Raw genomic sequence first — 23,800 nt, forward strand, 5'->3', positions numbered from 1 at the left:
ATAATTAATTAATAATACTTTCTTTTATCCGAACTTTTCCTTAATCCTAACATCAATCTGTAGCAATTAGTTGGGATGACCGAGATTACACTGTATTATAGTTAACCTCCCTCCCAGCTGAGTTCCCTTAAGCAACGGATGAACCTCTTCATGTTCGTCCATCTTGTCTTGGCGTTAGTACGGTTATTTCGATTATTATTTCGAAACAATTTATATTGATAAACTTTATCCACTAATATTCATATTACTAGTTAGAGCTAAGTTGATCGTTCTTCGGGGGCGGAGGACGATGACCGGACGGCATTGAAGTCCCCGCAGCGACCAGAAGGGGCTACGTCCTTTGTCCGCAACGGGAAGGACGGCTGACGTGCCCGAGGGCGTGGCCCCCCTATATATACCCTCCATCGTCTTAGCAGAGCATTGATTGTAGTTCCACTTGGAAGACGTCAACACTTCATCAACATGTACGCCAAGGTAAGGGTGTTTCTCGGTCGAAGGTCTTTGTGTTATATTGAAATTGAATTAATTTCATAAAAATATTCTAAGATATTTTTTCGCTATAAAAATTGTTAAAAAATAGACGGATTCGAACAAATCGCTATGCAATTTAAAAAATAAATTAAATTCCTAAAATAAACATATTTCTCCTAAATTCAAATACATCCACTATTTGCTGCAAAAACTTCACAAAACAAAATTTACGATTTTTCAGGCAATGCATTTAAAATTGTAAATACTGTATTAATTTTTGTAAAACTGATAAATCGTGATTTTCAGAACTATGATATTTTTGCTGCTTTTGAGAGATATTATTATTTTGAGTATATTCATTTATACAATTTACTGAAAGTTCTATCAACAATAACTTCGAATTCAAATTAAAAATATATATATTTGATTCTTTTTTAATATATTATTTTTCATTATCAGTGTGATATTAAAACTATTTAAATATTTGATTAATTGATATAAATTATAGGAATTTCAAACTAAGCAATTTCGGTTCTGGAAAATATTTTTTATAAAGAAAAATTGAACAGACAAAAAATTGTAATTTTAACAGAGCCGTGATTGATTTCTTGGGCCTATCACAAATCATATTTTTTTATTTTAAATGTTCTTGTAAATAAGAAATATATCTCTTAATTATAAACTTTGAATTTCAGGATATCGAAATGTTATCTAAAAATTCAGGTGAACTTATAATCACATTAAAGAAATAATACCTTTTTTTAGAATTTTATTCAATCATGCTATTGTTTGTCAACATAAATAAATAAATAAAAAGATAGATAATTGTTGTATGTAACAAATAAATATCCAGCTATACAATAAAATATTAAATGAGAAATACTATATAAGGATACAGAGAACTTGGATACTAAACCGCATTACATTGGAGTATTGTGGGGCTTCCTTGAGTATCTTGTTCAAAATACGATTGTTCAATAAACTTAATTTTTTTATAATACATTCTTTCTTATGTTCATAATTGGAAATAAAGTTCATCTATTTATCAGGCAGTATATTATCTTTTCTTTCGAAAATTATTAAAATTAAATTAATAATTGTCATAAAATAAAAATCAAGATATCAAAGGCAACTAATTTAAGATTCATCTTGAAAAACAGAATTGAATATTTTTAGTATTTGTCATAATATATATATATTTATTCACCTCACATTTCAGTCAAACAGGGCACAAATTCAAATTTTATACACCTAAAATCATATATCTTCAAGTAAAATTTAAAAAAAAATTATCACTATAGAAAAATATAAGAATCGGGCTATTAACAAAAAATCATATGTACAACATTTAAATTCATATTACTACAACCTCATATACCCATAAGAAATAATTAGCAATAATATATCTATACATAATGTAAACAAAAACAAAACATAAATAACATACTGACCAGAACGGTTACGTTTTGGGAAAACCAAAACAAACCCACATTAACTTTCCCCATTTCATCCCTATTCAGCTCTGGCACAAACCAGTTAGTCATATTTAGCTGTAACACACTGTAATAGACAATTAAAAGTAATGTTTACAGTTATTAATGTCAAATTATATTTTTTACAATATAGTTTTAATAATTTGTTGAAGAAATTCTTTGTCCAAAAAAACTGTTTTTTCATTGTAGGGCATGACTATGCAAACAATAAACTTGCGCAATGTCGCCTCAATATAGTATTTATTGATTGATCCACAAAAATATATTTACATATTTATGTATATATTTATTCTGATATTTTGTGTTGTATTCGGAATTCAAATAAAACTATAAAGTTCAAAATTTAAAATAATTGAAGTATCAAGAGTTCAGAATTAAAAAATACTTTAGTGTAAATCTAAAATAATGCTTAAAATTCATACATTATTGAATCAGTTATTTATTGAAGGGTTAGAAACACATTATCGTAACTATATATACATATATTTTTTTCGTTAATCGGTTTAACTACATAGTTGAAGACAACCACTTAATGTCCCAAGGACGTAATATTTAAATAATTATATCAAGTTTCAGAGTAATGTATATAAAATAATAAAAATATTAGTTACTGACACAAAAGTGTAAGAGGGGATACATTTTTACAATGGCAATTAATTTGTTAGCAATTGTTACATTCATGTTTGTCAAAGCCATTTTTATGGCATCGAACATTTTAATAAATATTAGATTATAATTTATTTTATCATAATTATTGTTATTTTAGGCTCTAAGTCATTATTACTGAATTTAAAATATATAGAACGAAACTCAGGAATCGATTAATCGTATTAATTTGTTAAAAAAAAAAAAAAACACATTAATACTAACTACTAATAGTACGTTTCTTACAGTTAAAGTATAAGTATCATTTTTGGTGAATTAACTTTTGTTTAGGATATTTATTTTATGTTTGCAATATTATATAAAAAACATTTCATTATAATTAGACTTGAAAATTAACTAGTTTATTATTTCTGTTAATTCTCAATTACAAATAATACCAAATATTTTAACATATATTATTCAATTAGAAGCACAATAATTAATAATGCTTTGTGCCGTAAGTATTCCCTGAATAATTACCTCTGTTTCTGTAACCATCAGTAATATTCTAAATTGGCCAGTATCGATCTAAACGGTAAAGGTCAATTTGGAACCGTCCTTTTTTTTGGGCGCAGGTTGTTTTGACTCATTGGGTGTGGTCGCCCTTGCCCAGAACACGACCTTGTGTCCTGAGATCGCATTTCCTATCCAGCTTTAACCTTCAGACATCTTGTACCCTTAAGATATCCTTCTTCTTCTTTACCTTACTGACTCCTTTTCTTCTTTCAGATCGCCATCCTCCTGGCCGTAGTCGCCATCGCTCAGGCCGGACTCATCGCTCCCATCGCCCCTATTGCCCCAATCGCCGCCCCAGCCCTCGTCCGTACCCCAAGCCTTGACTCCGCCATCATCAAGTCCGAACGTCTTGGAGGAAACTTCGCCTACTCCACCGTCGAAGGACACGCCTATGCCTCCGTAGCTCCAGTCATCCAGAACGTCGTTGCCCCAGTGGCCGTCTCCTACTCCGCTCACCCATACACCATCTCCCATCCAGGACTCATCATCCACTAAATAGTCAATAAAATAATAATCACCCTCTAAAAATGTTTTATTTTTTTATGATTCTTCCTACCACCTTATACTAATATAACTGTATGTACAAATAATCAAAATTTTATACTTTATGCATTCATTTAATTATTTATTCACTTCTAGTCATGATTTAAATTACCTATACTTTCATAATAAAGTTATAAAAAAAAGAATGTTGAGAAGGTTGTTTCTAAACTACTGAAAAAACAACTGAGTATGGATGAAAACACTACTGTTGTGTCGTCATTATAGCACAAGAGCCCTGTGGAAAAAAAGTCAGTTATTTCACCCTAAGTTTCGACTACTCTAATGAAAATTATGTAGAATTATTTGTCAAAATTGATGAGTTGATGAGTCTGCTAAGTATAGTGAGGAGTGAAAAAAAATGGCAGCTGTTTTTAAAATGTTAAAAAACATTCGTTTTTCTTTCGGAGCTGTTTAAAACTACCGATTTCAGCAGAAAATCTAATAGGACTTTCATTTGAAGTAGAGTAAATTTTCTAAAATATAATCCCTAACAGAGCTGTTTACATTCAACAGTTTTTTAAAAAGCAACATTTCATAAAAAAAAATGAACTAAAAAATCAGTAGTTTTTAAAATTAATTTTTGATAAAGTATATCACAGGAATTATTAACCACACAGGTGTCTCCCAACACTTAAATTAAAGCTAGTTTAATGTGCTATGAAACGGTTTATGACACTTATCTTCGTTGGAGTAGAACTTTTCGTGATATTCGCTACAATAAATTGATTTCTAGTTGTTCAGACAAAATTTCATTTGCGAAATTCATATCATACCTGAATAAATGAATAACTTTATTTTGAGTGCTGGCAGACATCTGTGCGTCCAATGCTTTTTGTGCTATGTTTTATTATAAATTAATAATTTTGTCTGAACAACTAGAAATTAACATTTTGTGGAATTATTTTATCAAATATTACAAAAATTTATTACTACTCCTACAAAGATAAATGTCGTTAACTACTTGGTAGCACATTAAACTAGCTTTAATTTGAAGTATAATAGACATCTGTACGTCAAATGGTTCCTGAGATATAGACTTCTCACAATAAATTCACTAACTACTGATTTTTCGGTGTATATTTCATGAAATGTTGCTTTTTAACTGTATCTCGGGGACTATCGAACGTAAACAGCTCTATTAGGGTTCATATTTTGTCAAATATACCCTACTTTAAATGATTTTCTATTAGGTTTTCTAATGTTTTAGGTAGTTTTAAAGATACGGAACTCCGAATAAAAATTATTTTTTTTATCGTTTTGTACAGTACTTGGCAGACTCATCAATAATTACCAGTAATTATACATAGTTTTCATTAAAGTAATAAAAAATTGGAGTGAAATAACTGACTCTTTTCTCCTCTTGGGCTTTTGTACTATTAGGATAGGAAGAACGCAGTATATTCCACAGTCATTTTTGAGATTTGCATATTACAGTGATCAGGAAAATTATTTCATCAATTTAAGTTTGTTGTAAAACATTAAATGCAATGATTTTCTTAAATTTAATAATTTAAAATGCAGTATATTTAGTCCTAACATATGGTTAACCCATTGACCAGTGACTTCTTCGTTTAGAAAGATACTCCTTTCTTCCTAACGTACTGCGCATTATTCTAAGGCCAGGGTTTACTATGTTTCACAGAACATGCATGTTAAAGGAAATGATATAAAGCATTGGTCTGTGAGTACAAATAATCAGTTTTTAAATTTAAAATTATGGGTACAATATACCTACCCTGCATACAAAACATTGAAATGGAAATTTATTTTAAAATATATACTTGTAGTAACTAAATAATTAGAAAAGTATAAGTGTAAATTAAAATTTTTTAACCCATAAAAAGTAAGAAACAGAACAGCATATATTCGAACTAATATTAAGGGTTGTTTTATGAGGTATCATTTAAAAATTAAATGGTGTGTGTGAAAACATCCTAAATCACAAGAAAGTGTGAATAAGCGTGATCTATGATAAAGGGTCGACACGTACGAATCGATACGTAACATTGAGCCTCGCGTTCGAGATAAACAAAAAATTAAAACTGACAAGGGGATAGGTGTCTTTAACGTTTGACAATCTTTTTTTGGTGATTCTATATCCCTACATTCGTTCTAATGGGTCCTAGGAAACGAGAAAAAAATATATTGGAAGATCGTTAATGGACTGTGTGTAATACGTTGTAGGGTTTCATCAGTGCTAAAAAAGAGATACAAACAACTAAAATAATGTAACAAGGTATAACATAATTAGCTTAGTAACAAAATATTCTATTTCTTTGATACTTTAGTTTAGTTATTTGTATCTTGTTTAACCCTGATGAAGCCCTGCAGCATGGGGCGAAACGTTGATTCACATTAAATAGTGCTATTTGAATTTTTTTTTTCTATAGTTTGTGAATCTTTGCTGGCCACACCCACGACCATCTTCTCGAAGACAAGTAACCTTCAGCCATTTGTTCATTTATGAAGTATTTATCATATCAGTGTGCAGTATTTTCCTTTTATGCCACTGACATCCCTTGTGGACACCCATCTACTCAAGGACTCTACACTAATAATGTTGTTCATTTCGTCCATAAAGAAAAGTGGACAAAATGCATATTTTGGTATTAGTTCATATTAGCTTTTCCAGCTTGGCGGGAAGGCAGAAGATCGTAGGGTCACATTGTAGAAAAATAAAAGCGTGCAAAGTAAAGCTAACTGTTCTATTAAATTTTACAACTGGCTGAGGAAGGAAACGTCACATATTTTCCAACTTGAAACTTATTTTAGTAAAAGTTAAACCTCTTTGGTAAAAAGTTACAACCTATTAGAGGTTGCTCGACTGTTACCAGCAGTATCGACGAAATGGCATGTAAAGAATGTGTCTTGTGGTGTTGGGTGTGAATTATCAATGTACTGCCATACAGTTAGGAAATTGAAGGTTAGATATGCTCTGTTAGGGATCTTATTACTCGTTATTGTAAATCTGTGCCTTTTTTATAAAATTTCGGCTGATCAGAAACACACTGTTGTTCCTCAGGTAAGTTTACACCGAATTTATTTTACTTTATTTACTGTTTATTTATAGAAGGATTTATCAATACAAGAACCTTTGTAGACTGAAAGTTCCCCAACACCAAAAGATGTCATCTCATATGCAAACACTACCTTCTTGGCTGCTAAAAAGATCGAAGAAGCCCTTCATGGTGTTTCCAGCTTCTTTAACAACTATGATACTTCTGAATATGAACATAATTTACGTTTATTAGAAATTACTAGCTCTATTTCAAATATCACTTATCTTTGGGAAGTGGCTGCGAAGGTATCATAAATAATTTCTTTATCTTTTCTGCCTGATATTAAGTTTAATTTTGTAGAAAACATAACATTTTTTTTTTATTTTCTAGTGGATAACAAAAGATCAGATAACTCCACCCTACTCACCTCTGTTATCAGCAATATTTAATATTTTAGAAAACTGTAAAATAATCGGTGCTGATATTACCAACAAAGGTACACAGTTGAAAGTACTTTTAACTCTAGAAGGGAATCAGAAAGCCTTATTCAAGCCGAGATGGTTTGTATAAGTGTATTAGATTCTAAAAATTATCTCTTTTTCTGTTTAGACCTATTAAATAATTTTAATAAATTATGTTGTTAGGTATGCTAGGAATCAAATAATTGAAGGAAGTGTTTATGCTGGCAAAGATAGGCATAATGGGGAGGTAGCTGCTTTTCATATCGCTAGACTTCTTGGATTGAATCGGGCACCGATCGTTACAGGGAGAGTTGTTAACTTAAGGACTGAAATCTTGCCAGTGTCCAGTCTTGCCCTTAATCAAACTTTTTTTAAAGAAGGTATGGTATTTTAAGTTTAACGGGGTAATGTTTTTAAAACATATCTGTATTTAAGATGTTTTTATTTTATAATAGGTCAGGTAATTGTTAATAATGTTTAAAATTGCCTCTGACAGTAGTTGTTTGTTTAAGTATTATCATTGGAATTATTTGACTTATGGATGGGTTTATATATTTTGAAATAAAAAGTTATATGACAAATAAAGTGCATTTTCGATACAGTTCCATATTTCCTTTTCAATAAAATATTTAGCTCAGTATAAAGCTTCCAGTTGCTACTAACATTATTTAATATAATTAATCTGTTTGTATACATACCACTAGTGAAATGCAGATTTAAAGACATAAAATAACTAATATGGTCTTTGTTACAAGAAATAATACTGTAAAATAGTCGATGAGACAACTAGAATTGTCAATACCATTTCGATTACCTGACTTATAGATTTTAATTAATATTTTTTAAAAAACCAATTGATATTATTTAGAAATGAAAATATAATTTTATTCATTGACTTAATTGATAACTTGTAAAAATGTAGATATAAAACTACATTTGCTGGCATCAATTTATTTTAAAATTTTACAATACCGCAATATTTCCTAAATATTAGTCTTTCAAATTACAATTTATGGAGGTCTTAGCATTCAGAATTTTGGGTTACTCTTCAATTTTAGTATTAATACTAATAAAACAATAGAATGGTCAGTTTTAACATGTGAATTGTGCTTTTTAAATTCTCATATCCAGTGACTTTATTTGTTTTTACTTATGTTGGCAGCTAAGACTTCATTAAAATGCCACGACCTGAGGTAAATATAGTGGATATTGATTTGTAGGCTGAGGTTTAATTATTAATTCTTCCTCTGCTTTATTTCTTCTATCTGAAAAAATAATACTAAAAATTAAAGTCGATATGGATAGCATCCATGTTTTTTTATGTATTTATTTATTTTTTTAAATTTAATTAAATCAAGTTTGGCTTTATGAAACAAAAAGTGAATATGATTTGTAATTTATTATATATGTGTTTAATAATTTTATAAAACATTGATATATGTATATAGATAATTATGAATATCAAAAGGTTCTCGAAAGGGATGGCTGTTGTTCATTTTCTGTATTTTTTAAATTTTATATGAAAATAAAAATTAATCTATATTATATTACCTTATTATGTAATTTATATAATTTACTAAATGCAAATATATGAAAATCTACAGACATCATTGGAGATAAAAAAAGTTATTAAAAATTGTTGGAAATTAGTTTGAAAAATATAATGTAAAAAATAAATTTTACCCAAAATGAAAAAAACAACCAACATATTAATTTATATAAATTTTTTAAAGTAATATATGTTTTTATTTTATGAATTTTAAGTGTAATGTCAATTATAATATATTGTAGAAATAACGTCAACTAATACTTGTGAAGTTGTATTTTTAATACCCAAGAATTTTAATAAAATGACTGGTAAAGAAGTTTGAAAATGGCTAAAGTAAAAAAAAAAAAAGTCAAAGACATTTGGTTCTGCACCCCGAATCATCTTCTCATATATAGATATATACATATATATCCACGATGAACTATCTTCTCATCATTAATAAAAAATAAAAATAAAATATCCTTAAATAATTCTATTTTTTACAATATTGGTTTTATTTGGTGTTAATGAGGCTCTAAGAATATTTTTTCTCAATCATTGTGATTGATAATTAATAATTTAGAGATGAATCTCCCTTAAAACAAAAAAAAAACAGTAATTAAGTTGTTCAAAATAATTTACTAATTTATTTTGTATTTTTCATGTTCATTATATATCATATCTTAGGCTAAAAATAGTGTCAATCTGCTGCCATCCCTTATATATTGGAGTAGGAGTATGATCTCACTTATACCAATTGCCATAAATTGGTTTAATTAATTTAAATTCAATTATACATCTGATGAGAAGTATTCTTGTTTAGATGAAGTGTTTGAAGACTAGGTTTTGATAATTTATATTAACTCCTTCATCCTACTTAATAATTTTTTTGTCTTCTAAAAGAAGTCGGTTTTTGTAAATTTTAATTATATGTTTTTAAATAGGCATAACTTAACGAGTTTGAATTATAAATATTATTAAACTCAGTCGAAAATTTTCCTTTTTAAAATTAACAATATATATTTCTCAATTAAAATAAATTACATCCATAAAGTTCCAACACTCTTTATTAATAACTTCACATGTCAAACATTTTGGCGAACCTGGCCATCATCGTGGATAATCTGAAAATATAATTTCACAGCCTCATTTGAATTGTTAAAATCCACAGGCTATTCTACCCGAGTCTAATATATTCTAGTTAAAATTAACCTATTTTGTCACTTTTTCATTTAAATTTAAAAACTTTTAATTAGAAATTATGTAGGCCATATTATCACTGCTTATCAAGAATTATATAATTTGATAATAAATAAATCTGTACTGCTACAACACATCGAAGGGTCAGGGGTGCAATACTTTGTATGGAAGTACTGTCACTAGACCAGGTTGTGCAAGGTGGTGATTTCGTCAGAATTAGGCTTGACTGCCAGATTTTTCCAAAAATTAAAGATATCCAATTTGTGAGGCTGGGTGGAAACCACAGGGTTGACTCATTTCTAACGTAATAGAATAAATAATTATCTGTCACAGCTGGATTTTAACCCGGGTCCTTGAGATTAGTAGCACAGTGATGAAATATGATAGTAATAATAATCTTACATGGTACTATATTACAAATAATATAAGAGGTATTCTATCTTTTAAAAATTTATAGCCCTATATTTCTTATTGATAGCAAGAAAAAGCAATAACTATTTATTAAAAATTGGACACTACAGCTGCTATTATGAGAGAGATTTGTGTGAACCAATAGCAAAATATTTCACTTTAAAAATCTATGTGGTATTTAGGTGAATACCATATCTTATAGTTGTTTATATTTATGTTTCATAATTTTTTTTTTCAGGAAACAATACCTGCTTTTATGGAGTTTGTAGGTATTGTAAACCTGAAGATGCCGTTTGTGCTGAAGGTGATTTACTAGAAGGTTCTATAACTTTATGGTTTCCGAATTCTTGGCAGTTAAAGAGAGTTCGTCATCCATGGCAGAGATCATACAGTAGTGCACCTGCACCGTAAGATATTTAATTTTAATAAATTAGGTATATTACTTAATGAATCTCCAGTTATTTTGTTGTAAATATATTTAAAGTCTTACAAATTTGGGCAGTATTTAATTTATAATTCTTTTTTTACTTTCTTCTTAGTTAAGTACCAGTAATTTAGTCATTTATTTACCCGAATTTAAAGTTTCCAATAAATACAGCTATATTCTGAATATAGCTGTAAAGATTAAAGTTTGAATGAATTTCGAGTATTAATTTTCTTTTATCCTATGGCTCAAAAGCGTAGATAAACCAAAACTAACTTATTATTTTTCTTCCCAAATAGAATGGAAGATCTTTATCGTCTTTCCATCCTGGATCACACTTAACAACAAGGAATTGTTATGAACACTTATTGTAGACTCTTAACTATAATGTGGCTTGTTATATCACAGATTTGGATGTAATGCAGGGCCAACTCTTGTCTCAATCTTTGGTTAGCTTTAAAATAAAATGATAATATTAAAAATGTTTTTTTGTTTTTTCCTGACTCTGATGAACAAAAAATAACTGAATGAACTAAGTACATTAATGGTGCACCTTTTGTATTTTGTACTTTTTTTTTATATCTTTATTTTTCAGCCCAATTTCTTATCTTCATTTTAGTTCGAATTCTCTTTTATTTTTGATATTTTTTGTTCAGTCACTGTTCACAGCAAGTATAATTCATCTTAAAGTAACTAACTTAATTTGATAAAATTGATGTAGCTCCAACTGGGTGTCAACACAATCCCTAAAAAGTTCGGATAAATGATCTGATCAATTATGTCTGTTCTCAAATTTAACTATAGAGAGTCTAGGCAATAAACACGGAACAGAATTTTTTAATATTTTATTTATCTTATTTTTTTAAAATATTAATTATATTTTAATCAAATGGAATAATTTATATACAAATTTCTCATTGATATTTGTGCTCTCTATTCTTAGATGGGAAGTTTACCGAGATTTCTGCCAGATTATAAAGAGTGGGAGGAGCTACAGAGATGAATCTCGTCTTCTTGACTTAGTCGAGACTTCAGTTTTTGATTTCTTGATTGATAATGGAGACCGTCACCATTACGAGTTATTTTCAGTTGATTACTCGTCTGTACTCTTAATTGACAATGCTAAAAGGTAATAAATGTCTTAATCAGATTTATTTATATTTAATTTTTATATGCATTACTGAATTTGGATGAAAATTTAGGTTTACATGACATAGCTTCTAGAGCTATATTAATACTTTTTTTAGCCTGTTATAAATATCTGTAACTGATACCTAACCAAAGTAACTTAACCTGAGCCTTGAAAGAATGTTACCTATCTTATATTACCTTAACGTTACTCAAGTTTGTTGGCTCACCTGAGCTGTCATTGAATTAGTAAGATTAAAGTTACATAAATAAGTATTGAATTTTTTTTCCTTATAAAAAGATTTTGAGTGGTTTTATTTTATCTGGCTTTATTTTTTCCATATCTAAAATATATCTTTGATGATGACAAGGTTTAAATGAATAAATTAAAAATTAACTAGATAAGAGAATTTTATTTTAAAATATTAAACATTATTGACTCTATCTCAGGGCAGGGAACACAATTACACTAATTAATGGCTACTTCAACAAATCTGTTTAATCTTAGGCTGGATAGACTAACCAATTATATGATCGTTGGCGAATGTTGATTCTTTACATTTTATTTTTTTAAAAATGATACCACTAACAGTAGACGAAGGGTGGTCAGGCTCTCTGCACTCCAAAGGTCTGCTCCTGCCGGCAATCCAAAAATAAAAGAGGGCACTTTCTTCCTTTGCCCGTTATAAACCCTCGATAGTCAATACAAACATTGATTTTAGAACAACAGTTCTGATTTATGATGTAAATACCTCATCGATGATTATTTTCCTCTTCTATTTTCTTTTGCATTAATTTGTACTATTTATCCATATATAGAGAAACAATAAAAGTTGAAAAATTTTAATCTACCTGTATAACATAGCAGCAATTCAACAGACTTGGCAGCAGGCTCACCATAGTATCAATCAATGCACATTCGGCGCCATCGACTCTTCACACACAGTGTATACTCGCTGTAGCCCTTAAAATACCCATGGGTAAATGAAGGAAGCCTGGCAACTTGTATCTTTTGTACTTAATTATTCTTTATTTTCAAATTGGAGGGTAGGAAAAAAAAAAAAAAAAAAAAAAAAAAAAGAATCTAATAATTTGTGAAATTTTAAGTTAAATAAATAATTGTGAATCACCACAACTTTTTATAATAAAATTTTTGGAAAAAATTGCATGATATTATCAGTAAGTATGTAACTGGATTTCTGATTTTTAATTTTTTTTTAATGAAGCTATTAGTTTACTATTCTTTCTCAAACAAATCATTATAGCTTTTTTTTTCTTTTTTCCTGGTATTAAATTAAATGGTTAATTTCATTCTATGATTGTTATATTAATTTTGGTCAAAAACAGAAGATTTTTTTGCCAACTAATAATAATACAACCCGAATGTTCGATGCTGGTACCAACAATCGCTGTCTACATACATCTACCCAATGACACCTGTCCAAACCCAAATCTGTAAGATCATTCTTGATACAATCTTTTCACCTACATTTTGGTCAGTGCTTATTAACTTTTTAGGGATACAGTTGTTGCTAAACCCTACAACCTTACAAGCCTATCTTATTTCGTATGAATTATATTGACCGAGTGCAGTTCATGCAATTCGGTGTTGTGAAGCCTCCTAAAATTTCCAAGTAACTCATCCTTTGGTCCAAATATTTTACACAATATTTTATTTTAAAAAACTTTAAAGTGCTTTCCCTCCCTTAACCTAAGAGGAAACCATGTAACTATGTCCATAGAACAATAGGAAGGATGTTAGTTTTGTAAATTTTAATTTTTACAACTAAAACCAATGAACCAGTTGGTTACGGCTGAGACTTGTATCTCTTGATGTTGGGTCTCTTCTCCTAGCGTAGTTAGGAGAATTTTCCATTGGCTCACTTATTAAATGGCTTAGCTATTCAACAGGTACTTATTTAAATATGAATAATTAGTTCTAATCCTATAACTTAAGTTCCAAAGTGTTTTATTTGTGAAAATATTATTATATTTCTTTTCAGAAATTTATTTTATACCCTTTATCCACTTCTTTATTCTTTATATTAGGCAACATCCTTTCGAGCTTCCCATTATCAAGTTCTATAAATAAAAATATTTACAATCTACAGTTTTACAATTAACACACAGTTACAATCAACAAAGTTTACTAATACTCAAATAAATTTAATAAGACTAAATTCCAACAAAGTTTACGTTGCAATTTAATTTTTAAAAAAATTCAAATTTTCATACAAATAATTAAATTTAGATTTATTTTTTATTATTATAGTTGTTTGAGAGTGGTTTAGTTTCTTTTTAAACAATTTTGATCTCTTTTCTCTCAACTTTATTCTTTTTAACATCCGACGTTTCGACCTCTCAGGTCATTCTCAAGGATTCCTTGAGAATGACCTGAGAGGTCGAAACGTCGGATGTTAAAAAGAATAAAGTTGAGAGAAAAGAGATCAAAATTGTTTAAAAAGAAAATAATTAAATGTTTAACTATATATACATTAACTTCACTAACCATTTGCCAACAACTATAAATATTTACATATCTAAAATGTTTTTGAGATTAAGCCAAAATTTCTTAGTTATTGTTCTTAATATTTTTTTTTTTTTATTGTAACTGTATGTTAATTTTAAAACCGTTGATTGTTAATATTTTTATTTGTAGAACTTGATAATGGGTAGAGGAGCCTGAAAGATTGTTCAGATGTTATAAAGAATAAAGAAGTGTATAAAGGATATAAAATAAAGTCCTGAAAAGAAATATAATAAAGGTGTTTATTTAATTTCGTCTTGTTAGAAATCTGCACTAGGCTAACATTTACATTCAAAAATTTTACATTTTTTCATTGATTTTTACAAATTAATGAAACTGCTCCTTCTAAAAAAGGTTCTAAGGATCAAGGACAGATTCATTACTATCTGCATTCCTTACACTAGTTACATCAGGCCAGAAAGAAACTTTTTACGCTTAAAATTTATTTTGTAAAGTGTCATTGCTAGAACCTTTTTAGATGGAACCCTTCAATTATTGATGCATGATTTATTAAAGTTCTGTGTTAATATCAAAAATTATATATCTTTTAATTAATTTTTTTAGCTTTGGAAATCCTGAGGTCGACCACATCGATATTCTTGCTCCTCTTTATCAGTGTTGCAGGTAATCAAATAAAATAAAATTAATAAGTAATAACTAAAATGAAACTAATTTATAACCTACTAATATTTTTATCAGTAGACCTTTCTACTTTTACTCACCTACATATGGAATATATTGTAATATTTCAGGTTTATTAAAATAAATAAAAGGATATTCGATAGTTTTTATTATTCTCAGATTTAAAATTTGATTTAAAAGATGAACAAAACTGAAATTGCATTTTTAACGCTAGTGTGACAGCAACTTTTTTGATACATTCGACCCACCAGAAGTACCACTTTATAGAATCAATTTTTTATATATTTTTTTTTACTTTCTCGAAAACAACTCTAATAATTTTGATTTAACTAACAACCTCTGCGTAAAATTTAATTACAATAGTTAAATACAAAGTTAAAAAGAATTTTATGTATAACTAAAGGAACAAAAGCGAAAAATTGATTCATCCGATTTGAACAGAATAAGTTGAGACCACCCAATCTTTCCCAATTGTATTACAGCTTCATTATCTTTTGTTAAACTGGTGTATTCTTGGCAGGAACAAAATTTATATTCATTATTTCCACTTCGAGAAATTTTAAAACAAATTATTACAGCAACATAAAAATTAAAATTTTTATTTATAATTTTCTTCATTCTCCTTGGTACTTAGCGCACACTGCACTATTTTTTTTTTTAAATGTTTAGTTGACTGTCAAGTCTTGGTTCTTTGAATCTCCTAAAACTGTTCCATTATTACTTGGAATAAGATTATTCAATTTATGCATTTTAAAATCTATCTACTGATCAGAAAAACAGCGGGAAATGATAGTCATATCTAAATTTTCAAAAGTAAATCTATATCAGCTGGGCCTTAGTACAGACTTATATCTGCCAAATGAGCGTTGCTGAAAGTTGTGTTTGAAGTTACTGTAATGTTTCAATAACCAACCATTTCCAAAATTCTCTACTCAATTATTGGTTACAGTGCAATCTCCTTTCCACTGATGATGTCAGCTATTGAATTTATTCGTAATACATTGTGCAGTGTCATGCATATTTGGTTTTCCTCTGAGCCATCTTTAATTTTACAAGTTGTTTCATTTATAAGATTAATGTATTTTAAAAAGGGGCAAATTCAGCAGTTCAAGCTGTGTTATAGTGTGTGCGACAAAAACAGTTGCGGGATATAAATACTAGATTATTTATCAAAATCAGATTTTCCTGTAAGTCTGGAGTGTGAGATATAGTTGAGGGTGACTTACTGTCTAGTTTTGAAGCAACGTGATTTATTTTGTTGAAATTTTAGAGTAGTATTCAGCTACCTCGAACCAAGTTCCTTCCATCTCATGACTGCCTGTTGAGGATAATTTTCTTTGAAAGTTTGCGCTCAACTTGTTTTGAGCCTTTTTTTTTTAGAATCTGCTTTCTAATATTCACACCAAACAGTGTCATAAGCACTGTTGGGGTGAGGAGGACCCAGAGGTCATGGGTGACCCAGACGGGGGTAGCTGCAATAAATCAATGCGACCATTATATATAATGTACTTAAAATTTTGGTTTCATTCTCCTTTTCCATGCTGAAATCAAATATCAACCTGATTGACATAGCTAGGTGGACTTACTTTCTCAACTTGATGTAGATTGTGAGATGAAACACGAAACTTCAGTTTTGACTTCTTTTCTTTCTTCACTTTGTATGATGCTGTATCAGCATGTTGGGAACAGTAAGAAACGTCTTCATCTCTCCTATATGTTTTATTTGAAAACTCATGAAGATATTTTGCTACCCGATCTTTGTTTTTTTTTTTTTAAATATATATTTAAAATGAAATAGGTTTAAATTGATCTCAAATGTGGCAAAAGGTAAAGAATAAGTTAGTATCCTAGTGATATCTTCTTCAGTAAAAAATATTTATTTATATGAAAATCCTAGTATTACATATTTTACATGTGTTTTTGTAATTCATAGTATGAGTTTTAGTCACTGCATATTATATGAGAAGATTAGTAAAAGTGATTATAATAGAACTATCTTTCAATTTCATCTATCTTATTAATCAGTTCTTTTATAGTGAGGAGAAGATGGTTGGGGATGCGGTCAATGAACAACACAAATAAGTAGAAAACTTATTTATTTGTGCCAACGTTTCAGCCAGAATTTCAAGCCCTCATTGGATCTAAGAACAAAAACCAATGAATTAAATTCCAATTTAATAATACGATATTTATTATATTTGTATAACTTAACTTTATATTTTGTTTCTTTATAGTATTTGTCTTACATATTTCATTAATTACATGTTTTTTTTCTATAACTTTAATTTTAAATCATTATTATTACCTTAAAATATTCATATTTCTTTTGCATTATATAACTTTATATTTTGATTTCCTTAATCCTGTTTTTTTACTTAAATATTTCATTAGCAGCATATGCATTTTATTCCCCACTTTTTTCATTACTTTATTTTAAATAATTTTCATTTTGTACATATATTTACTTAATAGATTTTCATATGTATTTTATTATTTGTTCTTTTCTCTTACTCAATTTTAATATGACTCTTCTCATACAGCCTTTATCGTCTTTTAATACTTAAACTATTCATGTCTTCCAACACTATCTATGTATCCATAATGTTAGTTATTTTCTTGTTTTCTAATCATTCTATATATCCTTCTATTATTCATTGGTTGTTATCTTGTTTTTTGTTCTTAGACCTGATGAAGGATTGAAATTCTGGCCGAAAGTTTGGCGCTAAATAAATAAGTTTTTTACTTATTTGTGCTCTTCACTGATTGCACTCCCAACCATTTTCTTCTTATTATATAAATCCTCAGTCAATTATCAACTCATCATTATGAATCAGTTCTTTTGTTTGAGAATAAAATGTTTTATATGTTGTATGTTTTGAAATTTTAATTAAAATTTAGATATTTAACTTCTTTTTTTTTTATTTGTATTCAGAATTCGAGAAAAGTTGGTGGCGAGACTTGTTTTTCTGAAGGATGGTGCCTTGAGTTCCTGGTTGAAGAAGCTGTTGAGGAACCATACACTTGCTCCTGTGTTGTACGACAAGCATTACAAAGCTTTAAATAGGAGGCTGACTATCGTCCTGGCAGCCATCTTGGTCTGTTTTCAAGACAACGGCCGAGAAAATGTCTTAGCCTCTGATGATTGACTGATGGTTAAATATTCCCTTTTAGAGCAATGCACTTCAATTTATTATTCTTTAAATCCTCCTCTATCACAATAATTTATTTTGAAAAGCTGTAGATAATCTATTGTAAAAGTGCTCAAAATTTTATATTTAGTTTTATGATAAAGAAATTTATAAATTAGGGACCAAATTAGGTAAATAGTCTAGTGTAAATTCTTATATGTTTTATTTATTTATTTTATTGTTAATATTTTTTTTATAGAAATTTTGTATTTGGCCGGCATTACACTATCAGAGTTTAGGCTTAAAATATTTTAGATTGAATTCTCATGGTTACTTCTGACTTGTTTGCTTTCTTTTTTTTATCCCAGGCTTCAGGATAGTGTTTCATTATATCACTCATTATATTCGATAACATGTATTCATAATATTCAACAAACCTTAAGATTTGTTAAGAAAGTGCAAATGAATGTTTTTTACCCAACTATGGTGAAGCCATAGGAGATAATTTTGTTTAGAGAGTCTCATAACCTGCTCATTTGTTGGTTTGTAACAATTTTTGGCAGAGGGCTTAACCTATTTTATTTAGAAACCAAATATTTAAAGAATGCTGTTTCTTCATAGTTTCAGGTAACCTTATAGTAATAGAAAAGCAAAAATAGAGGTTTACCAGAACAGTAAAAATAACAGTGATTATCGAGATGGTAAAATCCTTTTTTACACCTATTTGATCTTAACCTCTTGTTCATTGCAATCATGTCTTTTGCAATTAATCAAGGCTCACTCAGATTAATAGGTTAATGTACGCTGCTCTAGTTTCTATCCATTTCAGTTTTGATCTGCCAATGTTCTTAGCACCAATGTGGCATAACAAAAAGTTGCAGAGATACTTCTTTAATTTAATGTAATCATAATATGGATCAAACTGTGAGATACCCTGTTTTTGGTAAAAACAAAATACAAACTACGAGTTATCTTGTTGTTAATAGTCATAATAATAAAGCCTTGGTGATTCCGAAGGTTCAATGTCGATACCACCAATCGTTCTCTACATGCATCTTTCCATTGACACCCTGCTTGACCCGAATCTATTAAATCAGTTTTAATGTAGTCCTCCCATCTACTTTTTGGTCTACCCCTCAGATATTTACTTAACCTATCAACCTGTTCAAATGTATTTCCTACTATATCCATATCACCAAAATTGCTCCAATTTCTACTGCTAACCATATATTTCGTTTTATTCATATTTATTTCAAGATCTAGTTCCTTACTGGAGTTTATCAACGTGGTTGTATTTAGTTCTGTAGTTTCCTTGTCCTCACCCAATAATACCAAATCATCAGCATACCCAAGCCACCGGTATTTTACTACCTAAAGTGAAAACCTTTTTGTTATTCATCACACTTTTAATGTTGTATTTTAGTGCTAGATTAAATAAGATAGGTGATAAAGAATCACCTTATTTTAAACCCGACCAAACCTTGAACTTCTCAGAGTAATTATTAACGATTCATACCTTTTTAAACGTTTTGTTCATGCACACCCGTACTGGATTTACTAACTTCTTTTCTATTCCCTGTTCAATCAAAATATTATACAGCTTCTGGCGGTCAATAGTTAACTTTGAAAGTATACTACTCTTACAAATCTATTTGAGCTCAATACTATCTTTTAAAAACATTTAATGAGTGATATTTTTAATTAATTCTTCAAACATAAATGTTACAAACAAGGTTTTTTAAAAGTCTGTTCTTTTGTTAAGGCAATATTGTTAACACATACATGTTGATCTTAGTAATGACATGTAAATGTATTTTGAAATATGTAAATATTAAAATTAGAGTATTTTAATATGAAATGAGTTTTAGATTTGGAAGATCTAATGAAACAAAATCAATGTGAAGCTATTAACACCTTTGTTACTCAGTTTTTATCTATAGGATTTTAAATTCCTTAAATATTCCACATAATAATAATATAGTTGAAGTTTAATTAGAATAAGTGAGGCAACTAATTTCTTTTTTTAAAAATATATAATAATTTTTGAATTTAGGATGTGGACATAATAGTAGAGTCAAAAATGGGTTTAAAGAGTTCAAAAACGTTTTTGAATTATTCATTTAAAATGAACAGAATAGGCGATTTCAAGATAAACTTTTTTCTCCTCAACATTTTGCAAAAGATGAGAATCATTTTTCTATGCAGTCTTCAATTGTTTTAAATTATTTTTACTTCCAGAAAACGTGCATGGTAAAAATAGGATTAATTGTGTCTATTGCATAATTTTGGTAAAATATTTCAATAACTACTTAAAAAAAGGCAATCAAACCAAATAATCTGTTGCACTAAATTCAGTTCTATGTGGTGTTAGTTGTATGAAGATATGAAATTTATCTCAAATGTTCCTTTTTCGTTATACTTTCTTTAATGATACTGTTTTGTTAAAATTAATTCATTTGATCAAAGTTGGAATAAATAAGAAATTTTTTGAATATAATTTTATTATAACATTTTTGGAATGAATATAACATTTAGTTTAAAAAAAATAAAAAAACAATGTTTAAGTGATTAGATATTTTAATCAAGCGAATTGTGATGAGCTGTGGTGATATAATGCCGTCCTTTAGAAAAATAGTTTACTAGCTACCGTTTCTTTATGAGATAAGAATGTCCTTTTTCTGGAAAAAAAAGAATTTGATTTAATTTACTTTTTTCTCTTTTTTTCAATCAGAACCTTTTGCTGTAATTTCTTGAAAAATTTGAGGATGATATTTATTTTAAATTCACTACACAAACTTTTGCACTTACGCCTTATTTTAAATATTTACAAGTGAAGTAAATTAGGAGATATCTAGTCATTTTTAGGTAAATATCATTCCGAAGCTCAATCGTTGCTTATTTTTAAGAAAGAGCACATCTTAGACTTTTTAGCAATTAATTTTTTTTTCCTATTTCCTCGATGCTTGTATTATGAGGTGTAAATAGTTGACCATAGATTAATATGAGGAGAAGGTGGTCGGGGTGCGATCAGCAAAAAATACACAAATAAACAAAACTTATTTATTTTGTATCAACCTTTCAACCTCAATTTCAGGCCTTGAAAAAAACCAGATAAGAACCTTCACAGACAAAAATATAATGAAAATAATAAACAAGCTTAGAAAAGTATAAAAAAATTTTCTCATTATTTTTATACATTAATTATATTTTTAATTGTGTTTATTCTATTGTGCATCATTTAACTTTTCTTCCACACCTTTCATTGTATCTCTAAAATATTATATTTTATCTTATTTTAGTATCAATTTACTACTTTGTACCTAATTTATTGTTATATATTTTTCCAAGCTTGTTTATTATTATTTTCCTTTAATTAAGGTTATCTCTTTTTTTTTTTTTTCATCCCTGATGAAGGCTTAGGCTAAAATTCAGGTTGAAACATTGGCACAAATAAATAAGTTCCATATATTTGTGTATTTTTGCTGACTGCACCCCCGACCATCTTCTCCTCAACTTAACAAAATATGCTTAGGAAATGAACTCTATTATGTAAATATCACTCAGCAGTTTTATGAGCTTTTGTAGCTACTGTGTGTTACTTAGCAAAATACAAACTTTTGCTTGCATTATTCTTGAAGTTTTAAAATTTGTGATAATAGAGCCAATGGCTCACTTTCATGTATTTTTGTACCTTTCTCATTTTATATATGGCTTGTATATTATTTGAAAAATGTGATATTCTTATTGTACATTGCTGTTTTACGATGTTTTATTAAAAAAATGTATATTCTAGGTTTTGTAATAAGTTAAATAAGGTGCCCTCAGAAGGTTTATATATATTGTCCATAAAATATTTTTAATATAGTTTAAAATTATTTCAAAGAAAATTGCAAGAACATATCAATATTATTTTTATTTTATTTTTTTCTCTTGCATGGTAACCCTATGCAGGAGTTTATTTAAAAAGTGTACTTACTCTATGTGACACCGCATACTGTATGTATGTAATGTGGAGTCAACATTGGATGTGTCATAGTACTATACTAAAAATATTAAGAGAAAAGAAAACAAAATGTAAACATTAATATTAAGTTGAAATGTAAAATATTTGGACTCAATATTAAATGAATCACTGTCCTCTGCCACTTGCACTCTGTGAATTCCCCTTAAGTTATATATTTATGAACACCTGAGAAAGCAATAATTGAAATGTCAATAAAATGGTGGATATAGCTTTTCCTTATTTTATGAAGATTTGTTAAACTAAAACAGACGATTTATAAGTATCCCAAACTTTGTGAGAAAAGGGTATTTTGAACTTCTATTTAAGCTATTGAACCAATCTTGAAAACTGTGATGTCAAAGGAATGGTATTTAATCTTGTTAAAAACAAATATTTTTTAGTATTTGTATTAAGTAGTTTATATATGAAATATTTTATTGTCTATCTAAATAACTTGTCAATCTGTAAGTAATTGATAATATTCATCTTCTGAGGGCCCCTTAAGAATTCTAACCCATCTTATGTGTCTTAAAAATGTAATGAAATCAAATTTAAATTTATAAAAATCAAAATAATTGTGATAATTAGAAAAACTGTATTTGGAAGAAAAAACATAATCATGCATTTAGGTGTTTTTCCATTATGTAATTTTGTATAAAATAAAGTATTTTTGAAGATGTTCTTAGGTATAAAATCCAGTAATTGTAGTTATTGATCTTATTACATTAATTATTTTTCTGATTTTGTTTACATGGTTTTTTTAAAACTTAAAATTGTTTTCCTTTTTTGACAGGTTCCTATACAAATAAATAAACACTTTGAATTCCAAATGCCATGTTTTATTCAATAATAAATCAATTTTCATTAAATATAAATAATGTATTCTCTTTTAATTATTTTTACTTACAAAAACTTGGTTAAATTAAGTATTTCATAACATTCTGTTGCAGAATCCTTATAAATTATTTTTCTTTTTTTTTTTTTTTTGTATGCCATACCTCACTTATTACTTGATCTAAACCAATGATTGAGTTCTTATTTTGTACTTTTATTAGAAAATATAAATTTTAAATGTTTTCTTCCCTATTTTTGGTTTTGTAAGGTTTCAGCCCCTGATATCTGTGTGTCAAATCGGGCTTTCTGTGCATGAAATAAATCGCTGAGAAAAACAATTTATAAATAAAATAAAATTTAATTTGTTTATATCTCAAAATATTGTAGTCATTTAAAGGTATTTAAATTTCCTAATCACTGACTATAGCTCAGGAGAGGAAATTACAGGTGTGGAAAAATAATATTGGAAGAAGCATTGTGAATGTGAGGAAAAGAGATTGAATAAAATATGCTTGGTTCCAGAAAGAAATAGGACTCACTGGCACACTGTAGATGACAAGATTGACCAAATGGAAATGGGCAGGACATCTCCTTCGATGCGAAGATGACAGATGGTCAAAAATTGCCACAGAATGGACACCATACGACCTTCAAAGAAGAAGAGGACGTCAAAAGAAAAGATGGAGCGATATGTTCAAGAGGATGGTAGGACTCCTCTGGTGGAGAGGGGGCTGCTAGGGACAGGGATGTCTGAAGGAGAAATGGAAAGAACTCGCCTCCCACTAGGGCTGGTCATCCCGGGAAGTGCTGACTATTAGTCCCGAAAGGGGAAGCCTATGCAGGAAAG

At 28.7% G+C, this 23,800-nt stretch overlaps 2 protein-coding genes across 2 annotated transcripts; both read left to right on the forward strand.

Moving 5' to 3' along the window:
* Positions 1-365: 365 nt before the first annotated feature.
* Positions 366-3,653, forward strand: LOC106687152 (uncharacterized). Its single transcript, XM_014430872.2, has 2 exons — positions 366-474; positions 3,339-3,653. Exons 1-2 carry the CDS (start codon positions 463-465, stop codon positions 3,618-3,620), a joined length of 294 nt encoding a protein of 97 aa, XP_014286358.1. The 5' UTR covers positions 366-462; the 3' UTR covers positions 3,621-3,653.
* Positions 3,654-6,391: 2,738 nt separating this feature from the next.
* On the forward strand, positions 6,392-22,189 carry LOC106687153 (glycosaminoglycan xylosylkinase). Its single transcript, XM_014430873.3, has 8 exons — positions 6,392-6,690; positions 6,769-6,972; positions 7,058-7,227; positions 7,312-7,508; positions 10,506-10,674; positions 11,635-11,820; positions 14,911-14,970; positions 17,921-22,189. Exons 1-8 carry the CDS (start codon positions 6,562-6,564, stop codon positions 18,132-18,134), a joined length of 1,329 nt encoding a protein of 442 aa, XP_014286359.1. The 5' UTR covers positions 6,392-6,561; the 3' UTR covers positions 18,135-22,189.
* Positions 22,190-23,800: the final 1,611 nt, after the last annotated feature.

This window comes from Halyomorpha halys, unplaced genomic scaffold (genome assembly GCF_000696795.3).
Source record: "Halyomorpha halys isolate HHAL.00 unplaced genomic scaffold, Hhal_1.1 Scaffold918.1, whole genome shotgun sequence".
NCBI classification, from domain to species: domain Eukaryota; kingdom Metazoa; phylum Arthropoda; class Insecta; order Hemiptera; family Pentatomidae; genus Halyomorpha; species Halyomorpha halys.